The sequence below is a fragment of the Indicator indicator genome, chromosome 21, assembly GCF_027791375.1.
Source record: "Indicator indicator isolate 239-I01 chromosome 21, UM_Iind_1.1, whole genome shotgun sequence".
Classification (NCBI taxonomy): Eukaryota; Metazoa; Chordata; class Aves; order Piciformes; family Indicatoridae; genus Indicator; species Indicator indicator.
The window spans coordinates 12,141,673-12,161,306 of NC_072030.1; the positions used below are offsets into that span (position 1 = coordinate 12,141,673).

The following is a 19,634-nucleotide window of genomic DNA, read 5'->3' on the forward strand; positions in this document are numbered from 1 at the left end:
TGGATATAAATTATCTTCCCCTACACAGAGGAGTAGGAAACACAAACTTCTTGTTCACTCTTCTGTAGTGTTGACATTCATTACTGATTTTATGAGCCAGAGCCTGTTCTCCTGTTTCACACTCAGATGATCAAATGATGTAAAGGTTCTGGCACTCCATTTCTCATTTGGTGATAAAGTTTACCTAACAAGCATACAATACTTAATTGCTAAAAAGGTGAAACTTTTTCCATACATTCTGCTATGGAAAGGTATGACAGATTTCTGTTAGATGGAAGACTCCCAAATGTCAATACAAAGTTACATTAATCTTTTCCTGTACCAAAATATTTGTCTTTCATAACTACTGTAAAGAAATTCCCATTGAGGTTTGCCAAGTGTGTAAGGCACAGAGCTCTTCAGGAATGAATGAATGAATGCAGTTTAGAAGCACTGAAGTTAAATGATTATTAGGAGACCTGATTCCTTTTTTCTCCCTACCAGTAGCTAGAACAGCAATTTTATTTGAAAGCTATGCCAATGTGTTTTACTTAAAACAGTTCCAGAGATAACAGAGAAAGAGGAAGCTTAAGCCTTTACAGAATTAACTCCATACAAGTAAATCTGTGCCTTCTGGAAACACTGGTTAAATTGGAAGACACTGATTTCATGAGAACAGCAGATAACAGGAATGTAAAAGTTAGTGCATAGAATTATAATGCTTATAAAAATATCCTAAAAATCACTTTATTCTCTATGTTGCTCAGCTACATAAAATACCTTTTAAAGCTACCAAACATCTGTGCATGACCCAAAAATTTCCCAAAATCAATGTGAAACATGTGCCCTGTGTTTCGGAGCATTATATTATCGTTGTGGCGGTCACAAATTCCCAGCACATAAGTGGCTACACAGCATCCCGCACAAGAGTAAATGAAGTTTTCTGAAGCCTGGAAGGGAGAGAAAAAAAGTGAATTGAGATCAAGTATCAGTGGGAAAATGGCATTTGTGCATTCAACAGCCGATTTTAACAAGGGTAAATTCAAGCCAGATGGGAACTGTCCTAAAATTTGCCTTTTTTTTCCAAAATAATGTTCTTCGAACAGGTAGCTTTACAGATATCTTTAGATATCACAACATCCAGCAAAAATGGTTGTTTTGTTTTATAAATAAACGAAAAAGAGGAACTGAAGACAAATTGCAAAACAAAATAAACATTTTAGCAGAGAAAAGGCTACAAGACTTATTTTCCCTAAGTCCTGGAACAGCTTTGAAGCCAAAGGAAAACATTTTGGTTTTGGAAGCCCATGTACTTGTATGAGAAGAGGCCAGTGCTCCTACAGTGCAATTAAGATCATTCACCATTCCACTCTATCTTAAGTTTGAAGTGCATATTGTCTATATCCAATAAATACTCCTGATGTGAATCCTGAGAATACACCTGGCTCCTTTTTAGTTATATAAGCAATTTTCATTTTTCAACTATAAAAAAAAGATATAAATTTCCTAAAGATACATAACAAATTTCAAAGGAAGATCTGCAATAAGAATTTAATTCTTTCATAAGATATTATTTATTCTCCTTAAAAAAAAAATCTTCAAAAAAGAACACCACCAAAAGAAATTACCTTTTCATATTCCTCCTCTGTAGGATTATACTTTCGCAACCATTCTGCCAGAGGCTTGTCTTTAAAAGAACCTGTCACTCCATATTCCACTTGAATTTTCCTAAGTGTATCTGAAGCAGGAACAAGCTCTACCATGCCTTTGTATAAAATATAATGAAACAAGTTATGCTTACTTTACTACAATTAGTTGTGGTTGCTAAAATGCACATATAAGTTATACTTTGAATAATTACTTTCTAATACCTAAACTAGTCTTGGTATATAAAAAGTAACTACAAAATATTTTGATGCTGACATTTCTCATACCCTGTCACTTGCTTAATCTTGCAACTTCAGCTGCTGCTTAGTGTTGAAACAGACCAGACTGTTACTCCAGAAATAAGGCTGTGGGCTTTACATGTGGCCTTATTTTGGAGATATCATTTGCTGAAAAAGTTTTTATAGCCTAACTGCAAAAGAAAAACATTTATTTGATGGAATTTTATTTCTGTCTTGGCAAGAGCTATTCAAGACATTTGTAATTTTTTTAAATTTTAATACTTCAAATAATTCAGTAATACTAACATCAGCAGCAACGAAAAAAATTAACATGCAATTAAGTCATCGTTCGAAGTAGAAGATAAGCCATCTGTTTCTCTAAAAAGCAAGTCTTACATAAATAGAAGCCTTTTCCTTAATTTTCCCAATCTAAATTTCCAATGTTTATTTAATAGTTTCATCATGCTCTTCTAGCATCTGACTAAAGAAATAACTCAGTCATTGTTCATCCTCTTAAAGATCTTGTAGTTCAGTAGCCAGTAGGCTAGCTCTAGAGAATCAGTAAAAACTAGTAAAAAGCATGTTCAAGGTGAAGGGCAGTATCTACACTCAAGAGTTCTGCGATACAGTTTCCAACCTAAAAGACAACCTCATACTCGCAAGGACTTGTTACCAACGTATGACACTGCTTCTGGGGGATAGTGTGTGGTGTGTCACATTTTTCTTCTTTTTGCACATTTCAGTACCTGAATTATACTCCTTGACTCAAGTGCAGCAGATTCCAAATACCTTAAAAATTTGGTTGTAACTCAAATGTTTTCTTTCACCATAACTAAACATTCAGAATCAGGATTCCAGTGGCACCTTAGCTTTTATCAAGATATCTATTTGTTTGTACCACTGTTGCCTGACAGCAGAACAGTTAGGAATCTCAGTACTCAAGAGAAGAAACACATGTAAATGCAACTCAGCCATCAGAAAATTCAAAGTAATTTAACTTCCCATACTCTTGAGTACTGAAGTTCCTTGTATAGAAGGCTTCTGGCCTTCAACTGTTTCTTGGGCTTGCCTCTGCACAGAAATTTTTCACTATCAGTATGATGAGGAATTGAAGTGGGGAGCAAAGATCATGTGGTCTTGCACCTCGGTCTTTTCCAGTTGAGAGACATTTGAAGATAACCATCCGAAGATCCAGTCCCTCCTGCAGCCAGATCTTATCCATAATCTTGATCATTTGTAAAGCCAGCATGTCTTGTCGTAGATCTTCTCCAACCTTCCAATGCAAAAAAAAAATCAAGTTACAAAGAAAGCCAATATGCTTTCAGCAAAACTAAACTTCAGAGATGGGAACTGCTTTACATTTCTAGGAAGCGATCCATTGTGCTACTTAGTCCTCGGAGCTCCACACGTAAAGGAGAGGCTACACTTAAGCGCTCAAATGCAGTAGATTTAATTTCATGTTTTAAAATCTGTTCAGGTGTTGGTTTCTAGATACAGAGAAGCAAACTCACAAAATAACCATGCTTATTGGTCTAAAGTTAATTGATACTAATGAAATAATGAGTATCAATCAGCGTTTTTTCCTCATAGACACATGTAAGGCCTACCTTAAACATCACGTTAATTTCTTCTCCTAGAGGGTCTGCATTTATCAGTGCAACTTTCAGTGGTACTGCATTGGAGCTGAAGAACGAACATGCCTGCAAGTAGATCTAGTGTTAATACTCAAAAAGGACTATCCCTGCTAAACCAGAAAACAAGACATTCTGACAACAAGCAGGTTTGACACACAATGTGCCTATTCAGACTTCCAACACTGTCATTGTGGCAAATACGAGCTTCCTTTGAATAAAGGGCCCTTTGGCTGTTATTTGCTGAATTCTTGTACAAAAGCCAACAGTGCTGTGCAGTGATGTTTGATACACTTTGAAAAGAAGAGTAATAAAGTAGATAAATATTTTATCAGCAGGTTTTTTTTGAAACTTAGAATATATTATAAAAGACTACTTGAATGTTTCACAGTATTGTTCTCTTTCATCTGCTTTCAAATACATACTCATGACTTAATAGTTAGAGCAGACAAGGAAAGCAAGATGAACCATCTCTCTCCACATGGGATTCTATTCACTATTCACAGATCTTCAGATTTTCAGCCATGCATGATGATATAATCAAGAATATGTTGAGAAGATATTGTCAAATCTTGCAGAGTTCTGGAAAACTAATTTACCTGCTTCTCCTACATTATTACTTGCTGAACCTTCACAATAAAATAAGCTACTGTCTGCCTCTGAATTCAGTGCATCTCTTGGACACAAATAGTAAGAGATATTTCACCTATGTACTCATTGCTTGAGCTTTATAGCTGTGCTCAATCTTCTGATTACTACTACAAACAAAACTTTTTCATGCATGTTCAATAGTCCTCTGCTTTTACTATAACCAAGAATTGTTATCTCAAAATAGGCAGGGTCTGAAGAAATAGGTTATTAGAAATACGTATTTCAATACAAGTAGTTTCATTGGTTTTACACAAACATATGTATAAATTTTATCTTTCTCAGCTAGTTTCACTGCCTTGTTCCATCTGAATTTTTAAGTAAAACCTTCTTCACGCAGCGTAAAGAGCTTTTGAGCATCACAACTGGTTTTTGTTATATTTGTAAGAGCTTTACTTATATATATCTTTACAAAAAAGGTGTGCAGTACCTTAATATTTAGCTCTTTTGCGACAAGACTGGGATTGAGAGGCAAACGGCATTTGTTCTTCAAGAAAAATAACTGCACGCGTTCCATACCGTTTTGCAAAGCAGCCTGCAAGCAAACAAAAACATTTCAGCTGACATTTTCTTATCTGCAGCAACTGCCGAAAACTTCTGGACAAAGTTACCCTGCAGCCAGCGTTTTAACTCCTTGGTGTCAAAGGAATGCTAGAAATTGAAACCGCTGGTTTAGCTACTAAGCTTAGCAGAAAACATTAACATCACACAAGCCTGCTTCTTTTGACTGAACCAGATGACAGCATCCCACTCTATCACACTAAGTTCCTATTATTAGCATATAAAGAGATATCCCATTCTCTTGTATAATGGGATCTTCTTCAGCAGCAATAAGTTTAAATCCATTTCCAGTTTATTGTACACACAAATCTTCCTATTTTCTTACCCTGTCACCTCACACTATCTCACATGTCACATAAAAAAATTGACAAAAACACCAACTTAATTAAGCCATCATCTTGTTAAAGTGCAGAGTAACAGATTCATAGACATTCCTGCATAAACAGGACTAAAAAAGCATTTGAGTGGATTTCTTTCAGGGTACACTCAGCCTAATCTTTCTAAAGAGTATTAATAATTCATACGCACCTGCCGAGCAGATCCACTTGTTTGCTTTACTTTTTCTGCTACCATTCCAAAAAGCTGCACCAGTCTGGTCTGTTTCTCAAGCTCTTCCCTCAGCCTTTTTCCACAGACTGAAAGAAAAGCTCCAAGAATGTGCTCATACCTTACACCAAACTTTGTATCATACAGTGTATCCTTAAGAAGCCTGAAATAGAGGATTCAAGTTAAATTTTCCTAAGGGAAATACGGCAAACAATGCAATGCCAAGACATAAACATATTTTAGTGAATCAGTACTACATGTATGTGAAGGTACTGACTCTTGGGATTGAAAATTAAAGATGTTTGTGCCTCCTAGAGGCACTACCTGCTTTTTCATTAAAAACAGGACTATATTTGGTATATTCTTAATTTGTAACATTTATTGCTATTGATTATGATAAGAAATTTTTCCCAGAAATATTAATCTTAGAGGAAACATTACATGAACAATGGAAAAAAGAACATCTTACCAATATAGGTAGTGTGCTACTCGAATGCTTCCCAGTGCCCGAGCCAAAAGAAATTTGACAAGAGCACTGTCAAGGTAGGTTTCATATTTCAATGCCTAAATACAAGGAAAAAAAAATCATGTCTGGATTTAACTATACACAAAGACAGAGTTTTTATGACTAATGCACAGACAGAATCACCACATATCCACAGAAGAGGCACAGGGTGATTATTTATTCAAATTGTTTTCCATACCATGCATTAAGGTTATTAAGCATGAAGACATGCCATTGCACTTCTGCTAGCAGTTATTGGCAATTCCTTTGGATTTACAAGAGCAAAAAATTTCATTGTAGGCAGAAGTTCTTACCTGTACAAACTGAGGGAGGAAATCTGTTAACTCATCATCACTTAATGTCTCTATCCAGTTCACAGCTGTATGTCGTACTTCCTGATCAGCAAACCTAGAAAGTCACCACAAATCCACATGAAACTCACTCTGTTCATGTGGGGACTATGTTGTTGTTGTAGTTGTTGGGGTTTGTTTAGTTTTGGGGTTTTCATTTGTTTTTGTTTTCTATTGATTTTGTTTGAGATCAGCTAGATACAAAAGAACCAATATGAAATTCTTAATAGCTCAATAAATGACCTACAAATTTGAGGCCCTTCATTACCTAAGGTGCAAATGTGTGTGTGTTTATGACAAGCATACTCATCTCTGCAAATGTCAATGTTGACTGTATAGCTGGCTCTCCTGTCACAGATTAGATGCCAGAATCCTAACCACTCTTGCTATATTTTCTCTACATGACTTGGCTGAGCCAACATGAATAAAGCACCTGTTCAGCTACAAGAAATTCATCAATGTTTTCCTTAAGAATGACATTCAGAATCTTCTACTGAAGAATAGCCATTTAATGCACAACACACAAAAAACTTATTTGCATTGTTTTTCTTACTTTGAATCAAGTAGTTCCAGTGCAGCTAATGGTGATAAAGGAGGCCACTGCTGAAGTAATGAATATATTTCTGGAAGACTTGCCCAGTCCCAGTGAGGAGCACTAACCAATATTTTTGGTAGGCTACTTGTATGGCTATGACAATAATGTCTCTTCTCCCACAAAAATTCTTTATCTTCTTTTGACAGCCTGCAGACAAAAGCAATTCTGTTTATAATGCATATTACACACCATCACCTGATTAACCCCAATATTGCTGGTCATTATATACACACAGATAATCTGACAGACAAAATGGAATTAAACTAAAATGGCTATTTCTGCCACAAAGTCAAAATGAGAAGCAAAATGAAGCCTCCAACATTACGAGAACGGTTGTTCAAAGTTATAATTTGGACAGGACAAAAATAAGTTTTAGTATAATCTGAAATAAACCAAAATATTATTGTTAGTTTGGTGCAGATGAGTGGGAACACCTGACAGAAAAGCTTCTAGGGCATATGAACAGCCACTGTTGAAATTGTTCTTTTTCCCCGCAACTGAAGAAGTGCCAAGCAGGAACAGACAAGACATAGCCATGGAAAGCACACGTAAAGTCATTAAGTCAGGACCATTATTTTGCAAGTTTAATTCAATCTCTTGTTTAGCTCTCCACCAGTCTTCAAAACATACCAGAGCCAAATTCAAGACAATTCAGAATAAATACGTGTTCCGTACCTTAGCCACAAGTTGTCCTGTACAGAGAGACTATGGCTAGAAAAAGGTGAACATACCCAAGAGTGCTGTCCTTTGAGAGAATGGCAAGGAGACGTTCTCTCGCTGTTTTTTCTAATGTTTCTATGGAATGATGCACAGTAGTCTTTGCAGCTTGAGGAATTTTATATTCAATATCAAAAGCATGGGATGGGAAGTCAATCTAAAGAAAAAAGAAAAAAGAGATGATGCAAGTCCTTAAGTTAAGAATAGTCACTGAGCATGCTAAGCCATGCTTAAGAAGCTGCCTTGTCTTCCAAGTGAGATTTGGACACTGCATTTAGAATGAGAGGTGCTTACTTTCTGTAAAGAAACTGGAATTGCTATTGTTTAGGTCTAAACTCCCATCTCAGCATACATTTCTATAGATTGCTTTTCTAAGATGTTCTCTCCCAGTTCTGATAGCCTATACTCAGAGCTGCCAAGGCAGCTCCCCGTTCTTTCCCCAAGATAGTGATTCAACAACTGACATGTACACACTCAGGGCAGCTTGTCGTTCTTTGCACTTAATGCTTGTAATCACTTACACTCTTGCTTTCAAATATGACTTAGCAATATTTACACTCTCCCCAAATCATTAATTCATCTACCTCCACTCATGCAAGAGTTAAAGTTACAATATTCAGACAAAACACAGTCAGATAAAGTCAGAATTACACACAACCTGCAATACTATCCTTTCCATGCTTCCTTTCTTACTGGTCATCCCTGATGCATGATGTGGATGGGACGAGGTCCAGAGGTGCAAAAGTTTTGTCCCACAAGTTAACAACCTGAGGAGAAAAACACATGTACAGATATGAGTGTCACAGTCTCTTTACTTCAACAAGACATCAGTTATGAAAATACTATCTGGAGAAGACCAGAGGTCACTACAAAGAAGCAGTTCCAAAGTATTAGTATGGTATAGGAGAATAATTAAAACTGAGCATGGATTTATTCTGCGGAAATAAGTAAATATCTATGGTAAGTATTTCAACACTGATGTTTAGAGTTACTTCTGTAACAATATAGCTTATGATTCTTATGTTTCCCATGGCTTACTACTATGTTCAGTGGCAGGGAAGCAGTTTCTATAGCTATGGGAGTAGAGTAAGTTCAAACTGACTAAATCACATTAATGATCTTACCCATATTTTGGATACTTACCGCCTGAAGTCAAAAAGAGGTAGGGAAACCTGACCCAAAATTTCTGGGCCCTTTCTCTGCTTATTTGAGTCAGGAGAACTTCCACTACTTTGATTTAGTATTCCAAACAATGTCAGGCCTAAGACAGATTCCAAAGGCAGCTGTGAAATCTGGATGGGGAAGATAATTCTGGAAAATAAAGTATTAAAAAGAAGTCAGTCTGGGGAAGGACAGTTGTTAGTAAGTCACAGGCTTATCCAGACAATCCACTGAAGCCTCTCACTTTCAAAAAGTAACACTGACGAATGAGAGCTGCATTTCCATGCAGTTATATTTCATTCCACTCTATCTCCTGTACCAACTGTTTGCAAAACCTGATAAATTACATTTCTGCACTGCAGCCACATTTGGAACAACCCTTTTATATCTTTGTATATCAAAATCACATTCCTTACACAAAACCACACTGTACCGCGTAGCCAGTCTTCCTATTCTGCTCACTACAAGGACATGGAAAAATCCATGTTAGCTGACCCCCAGTCACTGAGATTTAAAGTCAGCTGACAATAGTTTCCCATCCAAATAAAAGTAAAAAAAAAAAAAGTAGCCAGAATACTCTCTGAAGGCAGGTATTCTAGAACCATAAACTCGGTCTGAAATAATTTGTCACTGAAGACTTTCACGGTATTCTTAAGGGTCTATCTCTGACCTTTAATGAGTCAGGAAAATAGATATAGGGCAACATGGATCTGACCTGATGCTCCAGTTATGATAGGCTACCTGATAACTATTAGGTGGAAAAGAGTAAGCTGTGCATAAATATGAGAAAGTATTTTCCCCTCTTGGTTATCAGATATCACTCACCATCCCCTATTATTTCTTCTCTGTATGCCCTTCCTTCCTTCTTCCTTTCTACCCTCTTCCCCTGCCCCACAAAGAGAATGTCAAGTTTAGTAGCTCAAAACAGACATACTCACAAGGTATAAATAGATACTCAATCACTGATGCATCTGCTGTTTTTATAGAAATAATCCTAAATTAGATGTTTAAATTCAGACACAAAGATGTTAGGATGTAACAATGCTTATAAGCAAGCTTCATTCACCCTTCTTCAAGCAGCACAAGTTGTTCCCTTTACAAGGAATGCTATGGCCTTCCCAACTCCTTACAGTTATATACCACAAACACATGAGCACAGAGCCTTTGTCCAGCACTTCCATTCCTACTTCTAAAACATGTAGTGAAATGCCATTTGGAAAAACATTTCTGATTTTGGTTAGCAAGCCTCACACACTGTTGAGTGTGTGTTGCAAAGACTTGCAACACTTCAAAGGCAATCAGGAACAAGAGCTACTTGAATGACTGTATTCACCAGCTAGCTAAATAGGTACTAGCTAAACCAAAATATTTATGGAATTTTAACATGCTGAAGTCACTTACAGTTCATCCCATTTTATCAAGTAGAAGAAGTTCTTGTATGTGCCAACCTTCTTGGACTGAACAGGTTTAAACAGATCTTTTCCATTATGGGTCAGAGAACAAATCAGGTAGTATTTTTCATAACTGGACAACGAAAAGAAAGTAAATTAAATAAGTAAGAAAATCTGTAAAAGGATGAATGTTATACCTAGTAAGTTACTCACTTTGATACCCAGCCAGGTGAAATTCCATGTGCAGCAAATATTGTGAACTGGAGATGGTCTGTGACAGTCCATGCTTCCTTGGGACTCTTACTGTCTTCTGGAGAAATCGTTGCAGAGCTGCTACATAAATTCATGTGGAGTCGCAGAAGGGCCTCAACTGCTTTTGTTAACTGGTCTATACTCACTTTCAGAGGGCTTTCAGGCTGAAGTGAACCTAAATTATAATTTATCTTTAATGCATACCTTCTTGAAACAGCCACATGAAAGCAGTTTTTAAAACTACAAAACCTTACTCACCAGATGAGCTCTTGCTGGTGTCATCACCAGAATTTAAGGATACCTGCACAGTAAAGTTAGAGCAAATATCAGTACCAAGAAATCCATATTAATTTTCCATTGCTCTGAAGTATCCCATACAAAAATGGTGAAATAGGCCCATACTTGGGTTTATGTAACACATCTTTTTACTCAAAGTTCTTCAGGAGTTAACTGCCTTACAATTTCTGTATCATGCACCAACTATTCACCAAGTTCAACAGATCAGGTTTTGTTAAGTCTCATCTATTCTGACAACCTTTATGAACTCTTAAAAGACACAGTACATTGGAACATTGCTCATGATACTCTAACTTCTCTAAGATAAAACTTAATCAGGGCTGTTATGGATGAAAGCAGAAGCAATGCAACCCAGTAACTTCAGTCTGAACAGTTCTTTTGTTTGTGACATTTGTTAAGGTGTCTATTGTAGACAGAATTACTATAAATTTACTGAATAAAACAATGTTAAACAACTGAGAACTGAACACTAAGTGTCGTCACTTTGTACTAGGTGCTGTGTTTGCTTCCTGGCCTGCTAAAATGAAAGACTAAACATGACAGTATTACAGCAATGTCTAGCCTCAGCAAGGACACTGTTGAAGCCAAAATATGATAAACGAACCATGGGAATTTACTCCCTTCTAGTCATGAAGAATTTCATGCCAAATTCAACTTCTGATAAAATTGAAACTTTTAATGAAAACTAGGTTTGTGATTTAAGAAACACAATCCCGTTAATTCTTAATACTTCAGAGAAAGTCTAAGTAGTTTGCCACAAGTGCTGCAGGAGAACAAAAGCTCTCCTTAAACTTTTTGTGTATTATTACTTCAGCATCTTTATCAACATTAAGTTTTAACTACAAAAAAAAATCTTCACATGCTTATAAAAATAATGCAGAAACATAGGGAGGAGGGAGGCAAAATAAAGGTCACATTTTTTTCCTTTCAGAAAAACTGCTGTATTTTTCCACCATACTTATCAAGTAGTCCAAGTACTTTTGGACAACAGGATGCTAAAGTTGCACTATGCCTGTCATTTTCTCCTTGACAGACTGCTGTGTTCTTTTACTGTTTTGGCCTCAAAACAATTACTTTAGAAAAACTTAAAAAAATAAAAATCAAGCATTATCTTATATAAGGTTTAGACACAAATGGCTCCAGCTTACAGCAATTTCATTTCTGAAAGTGATCCTGTATGTCTTCATACATGTTACTGTTTAAACTGATGTCATCATGAGTTTTCCTGCTAAAGAATTCTACTGGAAAAGCACGAGGTGTTTAAGTTATTTTTACACTGTAATCCATTTCTACAGAATTCTCTTATCAAAAAGCAAACACTGAGGAAACCTCCGATATGCTGTATTTCACTAAGTTTTCTCAATGTGTCTTTTGCACTTCCCCGAAATAATTTTTGTTCTTGTGACAGACACACTGATTTGGTCTGAATTCCATTTGGCAAGACTTCTACTCCGTATTACGAATACATCACTGAACTGATAAAGCCGAAAGTGAATAGAACAGCGCATGAATCACTACCCTAATAAAGCACTAGGACAACAGAAATAGCATTACAACGACTAGTTAGTGTTTTCACTTGCACACTTCTCCATCTGATGGCATTTTTTGACAATGTGACTCGAGACAAATTCCGTTCAAGTCAACTACTCATTTTAAAGCAGTTTTATGATCAAAATCCATGCTGAGAGATTTTCTTTTCATCCATATCCTCAGTGATGCAGAAGGATGAACTATTAAGAGTTTAAAGATGCGACTGCTATTTGCCTAACTCCTGCACAGAAATATGTGATGTGAATACCTCCTTTAAGCATAATTGCACTGATTTTAGAGGGCACAAGCTAGCTGTCAGTTTCTCTCGGTTAGATTTAGTAGCATCTGCTGTGACACAAGGCTGTAGTTACAGAACCAGAAAACAGTATTTTGAAAGTAGGTTTAAAAAGGGTCATTATTTAGAACAGAAAAGGATTCCAAGAGCAAGTGATTAATGCCCTAACAGCAAAAAGACGTTAAAATTGATGGAAAATACTGGGTAAAATAAAACCCCACAGACATAACCCTGACTGAACCGTTGCTGGTATTTGCAGCTACCAAAGGTTATGCAACAGTACTTATCAATGTTCAAAAGCATACCTTTGAATGCAATTTAAATGTGAAAGTTTACCTCAGCATTTTTAGTCCTTGGAAGATTAACAGCCCTCCTGAGCTTCTTAACTGATTCTGTTATAGCAGGAGTCTCTACACAATCCAATGTAGAACAGATTTTTCTGACAGTCTTAATTATGTGATCTACTGCTTTATGCTGGTTCTAATAAGGAATGTAAGAGAGAACAGATTGATCACAATTGTGAAACCCAGTATTCCTTCAATTTTTATTGTGTCTTTTAGACTTAATTGCCATAAAAATTTCATTATGAGATGAATATCTCAGTTACATTAAACAGCACTGTAACAACTTCATTAAACAAAAACCCCAGTATTGAGAAGTTCCTTATAGCTCAATTCCCAGTGTCAAAATGTAACAACACAGATTCTAAAATGAGATCCCAGGAAACATTAGAAGGTTTCCAACCATTTTTCTATTAAACTGTTGGCAGACAAGTATTTTCTTATGGGATATTAAGCTCAAATTCCCTAATGGCTTAAAAAAAAAAAAAAGTAGTTTAAAAAAGGATATTCGGTTAGCATGAGAAAGGACTGCTAAAAGTAGTGTTTGAATTTCGGCCCTCTTAAAACAAACATAGGTTCAAATTACCATTAGAGTACACTATAGTTTACATATGGAACTTTATCTTCACTTCAATATATTTTTGTTTGTTGCAACTTTTGCCTGACATAGTCTTTAATTTAAATGGTTCTTCCAGATGAAGCAATTGCAAACTGTCATCTACCTACTTTACAGGAATCTTTTTTTTTTTTTTAAAGGATTAGATCAGCTTCTTATCAGGGAATGAAAATGCTAGTAGGCTGCTTAAGACAAAGTCAAGATCTTCCTAGTATTCCCTTCCTTCTTCACTTCTAAAGGAAGGAAAGCCACTTAAATCTAAACTATCACAGTGTTCTTGGGCTTTGTTTTTAATGTAAATTAAGTTGCAATCCAATTTTAAAGACTACATGTACAAAATTAAAATATTAACTTCAAAATAACTCTTTACTTTTTAAAAGGTTTAATGTATAGGTTTCTTTCACAATCACTTATGAGCAGTTACAACTAAATAAAAGGGATTACTGTAACATCTTCTTGGTAAGATGTGCACTGATTCCCAACCCACACCCTCCTCATCCCACCTGACATTCTCATGACCTTCCTACAAACAGACAGCAAAGAAGTCATCTAAATAAATTAAAAAAAAAAATATTTTTGAGTTGGGAGTTACCTGGCAACAATTAACTTTGTCCTGGTAAGAAAACAACCAGAAGCCAGAAGACATTGTAAATATTTAAGCCACACTTTCAAAGCTAATGCTTTGAAGATAAGAGCTGTTTTGACATATGAAAAGCAAAATTTCCGCTGCTGTTTTCCTCAAAGGCTCACAATCTTAATGAAAAGACAATAGATAACTTTTGAAGTGGACAACAACATGAAATCGAAGGCTATGAAGCCTGTTTCAATTTGATTAGCAAGCTTAAGTTACTGTACATGCACAAGGAATTCACTTCAGGAATAAAAAATTTCAAATGCAACAAATGCTAATAGTTGGACCTAATCAATGTCAACTACAAGCTACATCTCCCATCCTTAATAAGGCTGTGAAAAAAAATAGAATGTAAGTCTAAATTGAGATGTTTTGTATTCCTCACCTCAGCCTGTGAAATCAGTTAAACAAGCAAGCTGAAGCAGCTGCAAGAGTAAAGCAACAACCACCAACACATCAAGAAGCAGTAAGATCTCACTCTTCTACAAAAAGACGTGTTAAAACCCCTTGAATACAAGGTGAATCATCACCAAGGGAATTAAATAACATTAAAGGAATATGTAAATAGTGGACATCAGCTTGTTCAGGCCTGCATTTCCAGAGAGGCAAACAAAGTAGAAAAGTATTGTCATTAAGTCAATTTCAAGACTGTTCTTTAGAAACTGTTTAAGAAATACAGTTATCTGTTTAAGAGTTTAGGTCTCGAAGTTACATTCCTGTCTAAGCTTCTCCTTCTGCAAATCAGTAAAGCAAGTTATCTTCAGCTAGGTTTTGCATTTAGGAAGTCACTCTAAACTACTCCACATGCAAGTGGTTTTTAGCTACCTAACATACACTGAAACAGACAATTATTTTGACAGTATATTTAAAATTAATCCAATAGTGCAGAATAAGACATTATTATACTTTGGTACATACAAGTAGGTTTTACACAAACACACTTCAGTTATAGCTCCCATTGTGCACAATTACTGCTCACTTTTGGCTAGATTCGCATCTGTTAACAATGCATCATTCATGGCTGACAATAACTGACATAGTCAGGATTCAGACCTTTTCCCTATTCCCTTAAATTAATCTCTTTGAGCATTTTTGAGGAAAAGGTTATCTTGCACCCCAGGACTTAGATGTATTTCTAATTGTGATGATTAGGTAATAATCAGTTCACAAGAAAAACAAGGAAGAAAAAGAGGAAGAGCAATCTAAAAATTCCACATTTGGCAGCTTGTTCCAATCTCAGTTTCCCCAGGAATACCTGCAAGTCTCTTCCCCAACTGTCTCATCGGTAAATTTTCTCATGCTACTTTTGATTCAGCAATTACTTATGAACTTACCTCATTTTTAAGTGCTATGTTAACTTGCTTGTGATACACATCAAGAAGCTCTTCAATAGAAGATCTACAAGAAATGGTAGTTATTGGAGACAAGTGCAAAACCATAACAGTCTCAGTCAGAAATCTAGCTGTAGCTTAATTACGAAAATAACAAAACATTACCTTATAATCGGTTCTCTGCACGGCTTTTCTACTTTGTAAAGGTGTTTGGTTAGATGTATGGGTGTTCTGTCATCATCTTCCTGCAACAAAATGTTAGATATTAAGTCCAGGTCTCACCTTTCTATAATCTGTAATACTGTTTTAGAAGTTTCTTCAATATCTATGGAGTAGAAAGGCAAAAACATAAGGTGATCTTCTCAAAGGGAAAGAGAAATAAAATAACTAATAGCCTACAAAATGTCTACACACCAGGACAGGGAGATGAGGGAAGAAACAGCGATCAAGTGCCTAACTATGCAGATAACAAATATTGCAGTCTTCCACTTAGTCTGATACAGATCTAATTAAACCTCAAAACTGTTTTCAACTTTTATTTAATTCTGAAGTTTTGTTCCCTCTCCTTCAGGCCTCAAGTTTAGTCCAAATGCTTGCATACCTTTTCCAGCTACAGTACTTGGGCTAATAGGAGAGATTACTGATGTTTCTAAATAATTTGCCTTGTGAAAATTCAGTATGCATTTTCCTTCCTCTTAGTTTAAGAGGATATAATTCCCAACATCAAGCAGATGTAGGAATTTGTTAACAACAAAAAGGTTACACCTCAGATCCATTAACTCTCAGACTCTCAATCTCTCAAAGACTTGCACTGCTGCTGCAGTTCAGGAGGTACTTACTGTTCGGGCCAGATCTCTGCATATTACACTATGGGTCAGGAGCTGCAGTTTGATTTCTGTATCCCACTTCCGACAGTTCTGAATGTATTCATGACTTCCTACACAGTGCTTACTGTTAAACAGAAGAGAGCTGTAGTTACACCAAACACACACAGCTTTTCAGAAAACTCACACGGAATACTGAAGGTAACCTGTTGGCTCCAAATAAGGAAGTGGTGAATCAGCCTTCACATCATACTTCTAGATTTAATTTTTACTTCTGCAGAAATGTCAGCATACTATGACAGACACCTATACTTTTGCTAAAGCTCTGAACTACTCTGAACTACTGAACTTGAAACCGAGTATTCTAACCCAGAAAACTAATGGGTATTTATAAACCATTAGGTTGAAAAACAAATGAAAACACAAACAAAAAGGAAACAAAAAACCCCTCCCATTAACAAAGCCTATATGTTATTTCAGATTCTTAGAAATTATCATTAGGGTTTTTTTTCCTGGTTGCTGGGATTTGAAGAGCAGCTGAAAACTAGAACATCCATCTACAGAAATGCTCTAGAAATATGCATCTAAAAAAACCTGTTTGTGTCCAACACAACAGATGACAGATTTGAACAGGTTCTAAGGAAGGTGTTGAGAACCTACTCTGCTGTATCCTAGAGCAACTCTAAAGACTTCTGATCTTGTGCAAAGCATGACTCTCACATTTTTACGACTTCTGCTTTAACACATTAAATTGTTAAAGATATACTCTCCAGTAACTGCACCATGAAAAAGCTTGAAGTTAAATATTAATGAAAAAGAGTTTGCTTACTTCTGTAAAACTTCTTCTTGGCCACAGACTTTCAGGATATAGCTGCCAATGTCCACTTCATTCAAGTCATCATGCACCCAGCAAAGTGCCTGCATTATTATAAGCTCAACAGGGGAACTCACTGTTTAAAGAAATTGCATCTAAAAGTTAAATATATATCTATAGCAAATGATAGTAACCATTGTTCACTCACAAAATGGAGTTAAATTTATTTTTATGCTTGTAGGGAAAGCTCTTCTATAATTTCCTAAGCGTCATTGTTTGAGTTTTTCACTTTTTTCCTCACAAAGGCAGGCATCTTCTAAAACCTTCCTGTAGTTTAACAAATTACTAAATCCTTTTTAAAATAGAGTACAGTGTGGTCACTTGATCAAAAGTACAAAAACAGTCTGCAGTCTGTTTTACAGGAGTTGTTATATGATAGCTCTTTTTTTTTAATTATAAATTTGCCTTACTTAGCCAGGACTTCAAATAAGTACATGATCCCAGAGGTACTTGCAATCTAAAAAATCATTATCTGAAGAGCTGGAAATGGAACTTCTTTATTTGCTCTCATTGAGGAAGTTAGTATCAGCTGTAGTAGAAGCAAATCCTTCTGAAAGTCCTTTTTTCTTTTTCCTTTCCATTTGCCTAGGGTAGTTTCCACATTGTGTAGATCACATCTCAACAAGCACAACCAAGCCTTTGGCAACAAGGGACTCCTAACTGCCCATACTTTCACATCAGGGTCCAAATGCTTTTTTGTGAAAAGAGTTTCTCTTCTATCCAGCAACTACTGAGCAAAAGAAATAATCCCAGTCAAACCCCAAATCCATTCGCTCACAGCCACATAGATATGCTTTAATACCACAAACTGTTTGAGTACAAAATGCTGTCTACTCTTTTCTGCCTAGCTTCTCATCTTCTCCTTTAAATCATCTGCAAACAATGTCACCAAGTACCTCAAAAGTCAGTGGCGGGGGGAAGGGGACACACCGCTGTATAAAACCACTTCAATTTTTTCACCAGGATGTCTAGAATTTTTATTTTCCCCTTCAGAGATCTGCCTAATTTTTCTGAATCACCTTTTTATTAGAAAAAAATGCTACTGCTGTGCCGGATACAGAGAGGTAATGCCACAACAATATCTTCCACAACACAAGTTCATCTCATTAACACATGACTAATTTTTACAAGCACAGAGGTATTCGATAGCATATGAAGAACGAGTATGTGGAATTCAAGAGCAAGGAATGCTAGGAAGTATGAATTCAGAAACACTAACTAATTATTAAGACTATTTAACTTGTTTTAATCCAGAGTGAATCTGCTGTACTACCTTCAGCAGACAATATGGTGGTTGATGGGGAAAAGAGATGCAGTAACAGTTTATGGACAACAGTCTCAGACCAGTGGAGTAATGCAAAGATAACGTTACCACCTTCTCACCCTTGGTCTTAATCAAAGACATTCAATTCCTTGCTGCTACACAATGATTGCTCAGGTAGGCTTGTACTTCCATGTGAAGACTAATAAATTAATGGAAAAAATGAATAAGTATACTAAAGAAATATATATAACTATATATAAGGTCTAAAATTAACCTTTTTTCCTTCTGGGTCCTTTCTACATACTGAATTGTCAGAACACTGACAGGCTGCAGTTCCTTCTGAGCAGGACAGAAAGCCATACTAAAATAATTCTAGTATGAGGATGCTAAGATACGCAATTAAATGACCAAGACCCAAAGAAATTAAACAAAGAATTTAAAATAATTAAAGAGAGTAACTTTCAATACACTTATTACTAGTCACATATGAGCTACAGACACCGATCTTTCACTAGCTACAGAAGATAAGTAGTTTAACTGTGATTAGTTCTGGTATCAGAGAAGGAAGATAGCAGAAAGTGCAAAGCACAAGATATGTAAGGCTAGAATGCGAAACATTTCAAGGTGTTCACTAAAATTATAGAAGGGCTGAAGATGTAATACTTTAGTTACCCTACCAAAGCCTTTTGTAGGAAAGGATTAAGCCTGTAATATTAGGAAACTGTAATCTGAGGGATGCAGAGCAGAAAAACCCTTCCTAGGCTATGCTTACAGTCCACCTCATTTCTTAACAGAAGAGTATTAAAACACAGGACAGTAACTGTAAGGCCCAGCAAATGAATACAGAATGAAGCCACCAAGAGCTAGGTTAAGGGAGTAAAAGAGTAACTCTGAACCTTTTAAGAAGAAACAACTCTAAAGCGTTACAGATAGAGACCCAAATGATAAAAACCCCAGCATGGCACAGGTGACACAGTATTAGCAAGTGACACCGTTTGGGAATGGGAACAGACACTAGAGGAGCACAGAGACTAAGCAGTACATTGTTCCAGGGGGATTTTATTATCAGAAGCAGTATTTTATTATTTTATTATCACAATTATCAGTTATTTTACCACCAAGAACTGTCAAATGTTGACAGCACCCAGACTTATAGCCTCTAATACAAACATACTGTGCAGTCTTAACCGCAGAGAGGAAAGTGAATTTATGCACAAGAATAAGGCAAGCCTAAAAGTTCCACCCCAAACTAATACTCTTAGATACTCACGAAACTGGGGCAGCTATCTGAGGCACATTGCAACTGTATTATTTGAGTGATTTCAGTATATGATTATGAAAAGAAACGAGTAATACATAATTTCAGTGTCCATTCTTATTTCCCAACAGCAATTTGTCTGAATTTTCAG

At 36.2% G+C, this 19,634-nt stretch overlaps 1 protein-coding gene across 4 annotated transcripts in view; it reads right to left on the minus strand.

Annotated features, from left to right (window-relative positions):
• PIK3C2A (phosphatidylinositol-4-phosphate 3-kinase catalytic subunit type 2 alpha) overlaps nucleotides 1-19,634 on the minus strand; it is a 38,084-nt gene that overhangs the window by 9,420 nt on the left and 9,030 nt on the right. For 3 of the 4 annotated variants that reach the window (XM_054390612.1, XM_054390615.1, XM_054390614.1), the window contains 20 exons: nucleotides 16,917-17,037; nucleotides 16,103-16,214; nucleotides 15,429-15,508; nucleotides 15,267-15,330; nucleotides 12,681-12,824; nucleotides 10,481-10,523; nucleotides 10,184-10,397; nucleotides 9,981-10,103; nucleotides 8,562-8,729; nucleotides 8,077-8,185; nucleotides 7,433-7,575; nucleotides 6,660-6,848; nucleotides 6,071-6,164; nucleotides 5,721-5,815; nucleotides 5,234-5,414; nucleotides 4,575-4,679; nucleotides 3,473-3,565; nucleotides 3,009-3,138; nucleotides 1,608-1,744; nucleotides 760-929 (listed from right to left, as the gene is read on the minus strand). In XM_054390612.1, the coding sequence (XP_054246587.1) occupies nucleotides 760-929; nucleotides 1,608-1,744; nucleotides 3,009-3,138; nucleotides 3,473-3,565; nucleotides 4,575-4,679; nucleotides 5,234-5,414; nucleotides 5,721-5,815; nucleotides 6,071-6,164; nucleotides 6,660-6,848; nucleotides 7,433-7,575; nucleotides 8,077-8,185; nucleotides 8,562-8,729; nucleotides 9,981-10,103; nucleotides 10,184-10,397; nucleotides 10,481-10,523; nucleotides 12,681-12,824; nucleotides 15,267-15,330; nucleotides 15,429-15,508; nucleotides 16,103-16,214; nucleotides 16,917-17,037 (2,515 nt within the window). The remainder of the gene's footprint in view (nucleotides 1-759; nucleotides 930-1,607; nucleotides 1,745-3,008; nucleotides 3,139-3,472; nucleotides 3,566-4,574; nucleotides 4,680-5,233; nucleotides 5,415-5,720; nucleotides 5,816-6,070; nucleotides 6,165-6,659; nucleotides 6,849-7,432; nucleotides 7,576-8,076; nucleotides 8,186-8,561; nucleotides 8,730-9,980; nucleotides 10,104-10,183; nucleotides 10,398-10,480; nucleotides 10,524-12,680; nucleotides 12,825-15,266; nucleotides 15,331-15,428; nucleotides 15,509-16,102; nucleotides 16,215-16,916; nucleotides 17,038-19,634) is intronic. The other variant, XM_054390616.1, reaches the window with a different exon arrangement.